The sequence below is a fragment of the Gouania willdenowi genome, chromosome 2 (genome assembly GCF_900634775.1).
Source record: "Gouania willdenowi chromosome 2, fGouWil2.1, whole genome shotgun sequence".
Taxonomy (NCBI): Eukaryota; Metazoa; Chordata; class Actinopteri; order Blenniiformes; family Gobiesocidae; genus Gouania; species Gouania willdenowi.
In genome coordinates, this window is record NC_041045.1 from 941,278 (window position 1) to 952,010 (window position 10,733).

A 10,733-nucleotide genomic window follows, 5' to 3' on the forward strand; every position below is an offset into this window, starting at 1 on the left:
TAACTGTATGTATGTGTGAGTGTTAAATTGTGTATCTTGTGTTTTAGGGTAATTGTATGTGTATTTATGTGTTTTTTTTAGATAAATGTGTTTATGTTTTTTATATGTATGTATGTGTGTTAATATATTTATATGTAAATGTGTTTTTTTAGGATCTCTACGATCACATCCTCAGTCTGGAGAAAAAGGCTGATCGTCTCAGATCTAAAGGAATGTACAATGAAAACGCTGAGCTGATGTGAGCATCACCGGTGGGTGTGGGTGGGCGTGTGCGTGTGCGCACGTACGTACGTACAGGGGCATGTTTATGGGGAGAGATTTGTCTCAATAATATTCACAAATATAGCCACAATTTTCACGTGTTTTTTTTTACATTTTCACATGTATTTTTAAAATGATGTGATATGAAAATCATAATTGTATTTGTGGATTTGAAAAATACAAGTAAAAATTGCAGATATATTTTTGAGACAAATCTCTCTCCGTACATGTTGACAGTGTTGGTGTTTTTCAGCTCCTTTGGAAGCAGTCGTTGGCTGACGAAGGATGAGCTGCAGCTCCGCCTAGTGGAGAACGTCGCTGATCAGGAAGTGAGTTCTGACGCTGTGAATAATTAGCAGTGATCATTAATGATTCCATAACTCATTTTTACCTCAAATTTTGACTTTTAAAACAAATTCCAACATAGACACAAAGTCATTTTTTCTCCCCCGTTTTTTCACATCAGATTTTTTCAACAACTCCAGACCTAACCATTACTGTAGTTTTCATTATATTTCTGTTTTGTTTTTTTTTATGTTTTTATGCCTTTTCTGTCATAAAAACACTTTTTTGTCAATGAGAAAAACGTAAAATATGTATTGTTTTTTCAAAAATAAGGTGCATAGTGGAAGATTTGATATGAAGTTATTACAGACTTTAGTAGGTTAATGATTGATAGGAACATTGATTTTGAGGCATTATTGAAACACACAGAATTGCTTAAACTACAGAAAAGGACAACAAAAATACACAAAACAACCCCGAAAACATACACAATTACAGAAAAACAAGAAAAAACAACGGAAATGTAAAAAATTACCCCAAAAACACTAAAACAAAACATAAATACACAAAACTACAACAAAAATTTGTTTCAAAACCATCTACATCAATCAATCCATCATTAGTAATATGATTTTTGTTGGTTTGTGTGGCTCCGCCCACAGTACGAGCGTTTCCTGCGTCTGATGGAGCGTCTGGTCGTCATGCCCCACAGCGCCGCCCTGCAGGACATGGTGATGCAATACCGCCACCAACTGGAGACTCAATCTACCAAACAGACACCACCACAGCTGCTGATGGACGAAAGGGGCGTGGCCTACAGCACAGCCGAAGGTAGCCGCTGTTTACTTGTGGTGTGACACGCCTGCTGTGGACAGCGTGTGATTGGCCGATGTTTGCAGGTCACAGGAAAACGTCAGAGGCGACGGTGATCGTCAGAGACGCAGGAGGTGGACGAATCAGCATCAACGGAGAGGATCAGCTGACCTACTTCACTGTGCTACAGGACAGGTGACACACACACACACACACAATAACACTCAGAAATACACACATGCACAATGAATTACAAGCATAATAACTGATTTATTCCTTCTCTGTGATTGGCTGCCCTCACAGAGTGCAGCTGATGTTCCCGCTGCAGTTCATCGACGCGCTCGGACGTTTCGACGTGGAGTGCACGGTCAGCGGCGGGGGGCGGTCCAGCCAGGCGGGGGCGCTGCGGCTCGCCATCTCCAGAGCGCTGCTCGGCTTTGTGTCGGAGTCTCAGGGGGAAGCCATGAGACGAGGTTAGAAATTTCAAATTAAAAGATGTGAGGAAGTTATTATTCCACCTTCAAAATAAGAGTCTGTTCTTTATACGTCCTGTCACCAAACAGCCACAAATCAATCACTGTTGATGATATACGTACCTCATGACCCTTTGTTCTAGAGCTGCAACTAATGATTATTTTCATAATCAATAATCGTGCCCACACACAAACACTCAATAATTAAATTTAATAGGTGATTTTTATTGATTCGTTGTTGCAGCCTTACTTCCTTCTTTAACGTCCTATTGGAATCGTAACTAATTACAATTATGACAAATATAATTGTTATTTTAAAAATCTGCAGCTGTTGTAATTATGATTGAACTGTAATTGAGTTCAGATAATTTACTTGTAACTTGTAATTTTAATTGGCATTATAATTCAATGAAATGCAAGAGTGCAACATGTTACATTTTTATGGCTTACATATACATAATTAACAATTATTAAAACATGTTTATCAAGTTTTCCCAACATGTCGGTTATCAAAGATCAATTACTCACACCAAAAATATTAATATCAATAATAATAATTTTAATTGATTAGAAAGCGTAACAAAGTAACCAAGAGATGAGAAACTAATTGGATGATAGATAATTATTTACTGTATTTTACAGCTGATTTAAGTTATATGGGGTTATTTATTTCAGGTTTAGTAATATTGATTATTTTAATTGATTTTATGAATTGACAATATAATTGCAATTGACGTTTAGGAAGGAGATAAATGTAATATTGATTTTAATTTGAAAAAATGCCCGTCACTATTAATGTAATTGAACATGGATAATTGAAGATGTAATTGACCCAACCCTGCTGTCAGTTCATGTTTAATCACTTGATTTTATTGTTGTTTATTTCCAGCCGGCCTGTTGACTCCGGATCCCAGAGTGCGTGAGAGAAAGAAACCTGGTCAGGAAGGAGCACGACGCAAATACACCTGGAAGAAACGCTGAGGAGCGTCATGGGTGGGGAGGGGCTAAACACACACAATCTTTGTAAAAATAAAATAAAAATGTCAACATCTCTCTGCTTTGGTTGCCACTCTTAACAATAAAGTGAAATATGTAAATGTTTTTAGGTGTGACCTTTCAGTGGACTGCAGACAAACATATTGTGAAGTATCTGTTCAGAAGATCATGTAGAACCTCCATTAAATTTAATTTGAAATCCAAACGGTTAAAAAAAAGTTTAAATTCTCTATTTCACGTCATAAAAAGGAGCAGTTTTATCCAGAACGTCACTGTGTGCGACGTTTTGAAATAAAATGATCGAACCAAAATGTCAAGCAGTAGAAAAGGAAAATGACATCTCAGCAACACAAAGTAAGAAATGGGTTTAAATGGTCCAAAATCAGGAGTTTATTAAACAAATGGACTCTAAAGAAAAAATACTTTTTTTTTTAACTTTTGTAGCTGAAGGAATATAAAAGTGTAGGTACTGAAATTTAGCGATGCATACTGAACTCATACTTAGACTTTGGTAATATTTATGAAAATACGTTTTGTCAAATTTGATGTATTTTTACCTTTTTTATATTCTTATGACCAAAGTATCGAATTATAATATACTATTCCGGAATTGTTTATTTTTTTTTAAAGTACCGTTTATTTATTTTTATTGTAATAAAGTAATGAAATAAGTACAATAATTGATTTGCATCGATGTGTTAACGTAGATGTTAAGATTTTATATGTATTTTTAAAAAAATTAAGCGCTGTCTTGACATGTTGTCATTTCCTGCTGTGACCGGATGTGTGCTCACTCATGTGACTCGGTAAACAGGGAGAACCGGAGTGACTTCCAGTGATTATCGCTGTTTATCTTGTTTTTCGTTCCGTGTCTCTCTTCCCCCAGCCCGGACATGACTCTCTGACTGTCCGTAACTCCGTCTTCTTTGTCCCGCCTCAGTTTTTAATCATGTCGGGGGAAACGGCGGCGGCACCTCGGGTCTCCGACACCGAGGCCCGGCTGGAGGTTCCTCCCCAGAATAGAACACCCAGCTCGGGCAGGGCGAGCGGCAAAGGCTGGCAGTACAGGTGAGCTCCGGTGTTACGGACAAAACAGTCACCGACACATTCTGTGACCGCAGCTAACGTTTCTCATTTTTGCCTAAAACATTAGAAACTTATTTAAAAAATATAATTATCTATCATTCATTGTTTTTTGTTTTTTTACAGCAATGTGTAATTGTCTTAAAGTAGCGTCATGATGAACATAGTTTTTTTTTTTTTGTTTTAAACTTTATTAAATAAAGGCGTTAACAAAAGACAGATAAATAACTTTAAAATGATTGGCCTGAAAGAGGTTATAATAGATTTTATAATATGATTAAGGCATTAAGGGCTATCTAGAATTAAAGATTCTTCATAATAATAGAAGACTAGATGAAAGGAAGGCATTTGTAGAAGTTATAATTTAATGTATAATTAATATGTAATTTATACATTGTTCCAGAGACAAAACTCCACATGTTTAGTAACTAAATTACAATAAATATAACCTGTAAAAATTAGAAACCAATTACCATGATAACACACCCACTAAAATCCTGTTTTTTCTTCATAAGTTTTTATTTATATATATATATATATATATATTTTTTTTTTATTAATTATAATTAGTTGTAAGCCTCACTCCACACACAGATCCACATATTTATTGACCCTTGTTTGAGGTACACACACAGCTTTATTCCAATTCAATTCAAAATGTATTTCATTTTTTTTTTTTTTTTTTAAATCTAAATTCATTTTTAATGTAAATTATTTAAAATTAATAATAGAATTTCTAAAATTAAATTAAATCATAACCTTATCACGTAATAGTCGTGGATCCCCCCCCCCCCCCCCCCCCGATTTATTAAATATTTCTCACTGCAAAATTTGAAACGTAAGAATTAAAAAAGAAAAAATAATAATACTGCATGTGACTTTCATAAACATTCCCCAAATTTCCAAGCAATATATTTGTTAAAATACAATAAGTAAACAAGTGGGGTGAGGTAAAGTCTACACTACATATACAGTAAAACTGTACTTTAATTTATGTAGTTACAATTACAGTATTGTAACCCATTCTCATCATCAGAATATTTTAATATTTTCTAAATTATAATATATGACAATAATATTATATTTGATTCCTGTCATTTCTGAAGTTTTCACCTTTTATTCTGTGACTTTTTCTGTATTTTAGTGATCACATGGAAAACATCAACGGATATCTGATGAAGTACACCAACCTGGTCACTGGGTGGCAGTACAGGCGAGTCACTCCTTTGATATTAAAGTACACGCCCAGAAAAGCACAAAAAACATGATTTTCTGAGAAAATTGTAATTTCTTTTTTGTTATAGTTATATAAAAAAAGCACTCCATTCTTCAAATAACAAATAATAATGAATAAATAAATACCCCATGTACCCCTTAGCTAATGTTATACATCATTCATTTGTGTCTAAACTCTTTCCTACGTCTCGTCCAACATTAACCTTTTTATTCATTTATTTCTGATGTTTTGCTTGTTTTAGAATTTGAACTTCAACATTTGGTGTATTTTAAAGAGTTGTGCCACAGATTATTATTGATGGATGAAGAAAAGCATAATAATTCATATTTAAAAAGGAAAAAATGTATATGTACAAGGTAAAAGGGTAGAGAAATCTAATATGAAGTGTATTGTGAAGTGGGAGAATGATTAATACTCAGTAATATCAGCTGTTGAGGCGGGAAATAATTTGTTGCTTTAACTTTAACTTCAAACTGTCACATGTGCACGGTTGAAATGTAACTTAGGTTTATTAGAGCCAAACTGAAGATGAGATTATCATATACTATAATAATCTGATGTTTTTAGTGTTGGTATTTCAATAGTAAATAGTTTTGGTTTTTTTTCTGCGTCAGGTTTTTTGTGCTGAACAACGAGGCCGGCCTGTTGGAGTATTTCGTTAACGAACAATCACGACCTCAGAAACCTCGGGGAATGCTGCCTCTGGCCGGAGCCGTCATATCACCCAGTGACGAAGACTCACACACCTTCACCGTCAACGCCATCAGCGGAGAGCAGTACAAGCTGAGAGGTCAGCCCTTCAAAATAAGAGCCTCTGAACAACAGGAAGAAAGGCTCAGAGTGTTCAGCTTTGTTTTAATGAAAGTGTTTTCAATTATGTGTGTGTGTGTGTGTGTGTGTGTGTGTGTGTGTGTGTGTGTGTGTGTGTGTGTGTGTGTGTGTGTGTGTGTGTGTGTGTGTGTGTGTGTGTGTGTGTGTGTGTGTGTGTGTGTGTGTGTGTGTGTGTGTGTGTGTGTGTGTGTGTGTGTGTGTGTGTGTGTGTGTGTGTGTGTGTGTGTGTGTGTGTGTTTCAGCCACTGATGCTAAAGAGAGGCAGCACTGGGTCAGCAGACTCCAGATCTGCACTCAGCATCACACCGAGGCTTTGGGCAAGGTGAGCGCTAATGCTAATGCTAGCACTCACCCCCTGTTTGTAAACAAACAAACATCATAAACATCTGTCTGAGTTTCTCTTTAATGTAAACAATAAATTACTACATAGATTTAGACATTAATTCTACTACAAATATGACTGACTGGTGATACAACTACAAATAGCATAATGGGTGGAAAGACTCAAAACTACAAATATGGCTGACAGCCCAATGAAGCCAACATTAAACTGTGAATGTGTTTTCTTCCTCAGACTAATCCTCCTTTAAAGTCACGCAGCTACTCGATGGCGTCTCAGGGCAGCAGCTCGCCAATGAGCACGCGGCGAACCAGCCAAAGCCCCGCCTCCATGTTTGGCTGGTCTAATAAAGGGTCGGCGTTCTACGGAAGTAAAAGAGCGCTGTTGCCTGATCACCTGATGGACGCCCGTGAGGTACAAACATCTCAGTGAGGCTGCTGAACAGGGTTGGGTTCAATTACATTTTCAATTATAAATGTTCAATTACGATTTCAGTTAGCAGCATTTTTTCTAATTACAATTAAGTTGCAATAATTTTTTATCCTCAGAAAGACAATTACATTCTCAATTACTAAAGTTCAATTACAGTTAATCACAATTACTGAGCCTGAAATAAATAACCCAATGAAAGTGAACCTTCCTCTTGTGTTAGCTTTCTGTTAGCATCTCTAATGCTAACGGGTCCTAAATCAGCTGTAAAATACACTAAAAACTAATATCTATCATCTAATTTATTTCCTATCTATTGATTACCTTGTTAGGATTCATAATCAATGAATATATATGTTTTAATATTTATGATGTGGGCATCTGAGCCTTTATTGTGTCAGTATATCTATAGATTTATATATTTTAATGGTAAAATGTGTGAAAGCTTGATATGAAACATATTATAATAATTATTAATTACATATGTGTAGAACTGTAACATGGTTCAACAGTTTAGCATTAAATTAGAATTTTTTGTTAATTATTTACAATATAAAATTGAATTTTCATGGCAATTACAATAGCAACAGATGTTGCTAATTATAATTAGGCCATATTTGTAATGAATTATCAATTATAATTGACCCCAACTCTTCTGCTGAACCTCTTATGTTTTAATGATTTAACATGAAAATCTAATGTTTGTGTATTTCAGATGATGGTCCAGGCTCAGAACCAGCACCAGGATCTGGTCCGTTCTGTGGAGAACCTTCCTGTGGGAACTTCTCTGTCCTCCTTAGACTCTGATCTACTGATGCTGAAAGCCACGTCTCTGTCAGCCATCAACTGTCTGAGGGACTGTTTGTTTATACTGCAGCTGCAGCAGGAGGGACGACAGCACCACCTGCTGGGAGGTACACACACACACACACACACACACACACACACACACACACACACACACACACACACACACAGAGTGGAATTTTCTGTATTATTTACGAGGTTTGGAACCTTCTACAGAGTAACTTGAGCTTTAACTGCTCGGCCCTGCTTCAGGTCTCATTACTGTGTGTTTTATTCATGAGACACACACACACACACGCACATGCCACTCCTCTCCAATCAGATCGCAGCTCCACCTGCATCCTGATACCTGTTCAGGCTAGTGGTTTCACTCTCTGTGTGGGTGTGTGTGTGTGTGTGTAGGGGGTTTTGGGGAGGAGGTGGTACGTGTGTGTGTGTGTATGTTCCACCATGAGTCTGTCTGACCCTCGGTCCTCCTCGGCCCCCACAGGCCCCTCCGTCACCTTCCTGGAGCCCAAACTTTCCAACATCCTGAACAACGGCAGCCTCTCAGACGAAGCGCCGGCGCTCAGCGACGCAGAAACCTGCAGCTTCTCTGGGGTAAGAGCGACCAATCACGTTGCTGCTTTCAGTCTCAATACAAACATGTTTATTGGTGAGATTAGTGACATCAGAGGAAAAGGTATTTAGTGACACACAGTGGACAGCAGGGTTGGGTCAATTACATTTTTCAATTACAATTACGATGACCAGCATTTTTATCCTCAGAAATTCAATTACAATTCTGTTCTCAATTACTAAAGTTCAATTACAATTAATGACATTTACTGAGCCTTTAATAAATAAGCTAATAAAAGTGAACCTTCCTCTTGTGTTAGCTTTCTGTTAGCATCTCCAATGCTAACGAGTCATAAATCAGCTGTAAAATACACTAAAAACTAATATCTATCATCTAATTTATTTCATATCTATTGATTACCTTGTTAAGCTTCATAATCAATGAAAATATAGATTTTTATATTTATGGCGTCTGAGCCTTTATTGTGTCAATATACTTAAATTGAATCCTAAAAAACCTAAAAACAAACCAAAATCTCCTGAAACCAAAAAAATAGATCAGATCAAAGCTTATATTGTATTAACATTGTATGAAGTAGAGATTAATGAATGTATAATACAAGTTTATTTATATATACATACTTCTACCTTCCTGAAAAAGTGGTTAATAATAATAATAATAATAATAAAGTGTGAAGTTGAGCTCAGAATGTTTGTGTGGTATTCTGTGTGTTCAGAAAATAAACATGACATATATGGTTCTTAATTGCGTTAGTATTAAATGCATGAGGTTGTATATTCATCATAATAATTTGTATTATGTTCTAGTGACACAGAGATGTTGATAAGTGTTTAAAATAACAGATCTGTCATCAGGAGGATGTATGTCGTTAATAATTGTTTTATTGTATAATAAACTCAGGAGGAAGATGAGGTGGAGGACGTCTGTGAGGAAGAGGAGGAAGATGTTGGTCCTGTGGAGGAAGAACGCAGCGTCATCCTTCATCTTCTGTCTCAGCTCAAACTGGGAATGGACCTCACACGGGTCAGTTATTATTATTATTATTATTATTATACCCATTTTATGTTATTATGTTGCCAGTTTATTTATTTTTTTAAAATGTTTAATTTAATGTGTGTTGTCCATTAATTTGATTATAATTGTTGTTTTTTTAATCATATCTTGTTTTTTATTTTCATTTTCTTTTATTTCTGTTAGTTTTTGTCTTTTGTTCTTGTTTTTCTCATATTTTCCTTGTGATTTTTTTCTCTTTTTTTCCAACTTGTTTTTCTGGTTTTTTTTCTTGTTGTTCCTGCAAATCTTTAAACACGTCTTAAAAGGCATTAATTGTAATTCAAATGTTTCTAAAGTCTTATGTTTTAACACATAATAAGTGTGATTGGTAACATTTGTTTTTTAAATATGTGTAAACAACATGGGAAAATGTAACTGTAACAAAGATGTTTGGCTGTTTTTGGAGTGATTTTGATTATTTTAGTCTGTTTTTTGTGTGTATTTTAACTGTCATTTTGTGTTTATTTTGGGGACCACCAGTTGCACGTCTGCACTAGACATTAGAAATAAAAATGACCCTAACCCTAAGTTATTTATGTAGCTTTTTTTTCCTCACAAACATGTTTACTGTGAAGTTGGTCTTAAATTTAATTTCAAATGCCAATTTAATTTAATTTGACTAAAACTGTAGGAATCCTGTTTTTTTTTTATCATTTAAAAAGTGTAGACTTGGTTTTCAAAGTGAATAAATACTGTTTATTTGTATTTATTTATTTATTCTCTTTGCCTCTGTCCTTCAGGTGGTTTTGCCCACCTTCATCCTGGAGAAGCGCTCTCTGCTGGAGATGTACGCTGACTTCCTGTCTCACCCAGACCTCTTCCTGTCCATCACTGATGGAAACACTTCTGAGGAGCGAATGGTTCGCTTCCTGCAGTTTTACCTCACGTCCTTCCACGAAGGTCGCAGAGGAGCCGTGGCCAAGAAGCCGTACAACCCGGTGATCGGGGAGACCTTCCACTGCTCGTGGAGGGTTCCCAGAGACTCCGCCCCCTCCCAGGACTCCACCCCCGACCCTTACACGCTGCGTTTCGTGGCTGAGCAGGTTTCCCATCACCCGCCCGTCTCCGGCTTCTATGCAGAGTGTGCTGAGCGACGGATGTGTGTGAACACACACGTGTGGACCAAGAGTAAATTCATGGGGATGTCTGTGGGAGTGTCCATGATCGGAGAAGGTCAGTCAAGGTGGAAAAACATTCTATAGATAATTATACAATATACACAGTAGACTCTAGGGCTGCAACGGTATCAGTTTCAATACCGTTTAAAAAATGCACTTATATTAATTAATTATAATGTATTTAATGACTAAATATGATTCTATGTCCAGCAAAAAATAAAGTGTTGTGCAGTTCTCTGTCCTCAGTATAGATATTATATCAGCGTTAAAAAGTCTTAAAAGGCATTAACTGTCATTAAAATGTCTTAAGTCTTAAATTTAACACACAATAAGTATGATTTTATGATTGTAAGTAGTCTCACATTTCAAAATAAATGGTAACATCAGTTTTTTATATATATATACATAACGTAACATCGTTCAATCA

The 10,733-nt window shown here is 36.1% G+C and overlaps 2 protein-coding genes across 3 annotated transcripts in view; both read left to right on the forward strand.

The window, feature by feature from the left end:
- mrps9 (mitochondrial ribosomal protein S9) overlaps positions 1 to 10,733 on the forward strand; it is a 465,929-nt gene that overhangs the window by 3,016 nt on the left and 452,180 nt on the right. Inside the window, exons 6-11 of one of the 2 annotated variants that reach the window (XM_028463176.1) lie at positions 153 to 238; positions 515 to 590; positions 1,209 to 1,377; positions 1,446 to 1,554; positions 1,663 to 1,832; positions 2,722 to 2,816. In XM_028463176.1, the coding sequence (XP_028318977.1) occupies positions 153 to 238; positions 515 to 590; positions 1,209 to 1,377; positions 1,446 to 1,554; positions 1,663 to 1,832; positions 2,722 to 2,813 (702 nt within the window). In that variant the 3' untranslated portion in view covers positions 2,814 to 2,816. Of the gene's footprint in view, positions 1 to 152; positions 239 to 514; positions 591 to 1,208; positions 1,378 to 1,445; positions 1,555 to 1,662; positions 1,833 to 2,721; positions 2,934 to 10,733 lie in introns of those variants that run through there. The other variant, XM_028463167.1, reaches the window with a different exon arrangement.
- On the forward strand, positions 3,481 to 10,424 carry LOC114473444 (oxysterol-binding protein-related protein 11-like). Its single transcript, XM_028463083.1, has 9 exons — positions 3,481 to 3,896; positions 5,056 to 5,124; positions 5,763 to 5,938; positions 6,222 to 6,301; positions 6,554 to 6,733; positions 7,464 to 7,662; positions 8,046 to 8,155; positions 9,036 to 9,158; positions 9,929 to 10,424. The coding sequence occupies exons 1-9, from the start codon at positions 3,778 to 3,780 to the stop codon at positions 10,388 to 10,390; spliced, it is 1,518 nt and encodes a 505-aa protein (XP_028318884.1). The 5' UTR covers positions 3,481 to 3,777; the 3' UTR covers positions 10,391 to 10,424.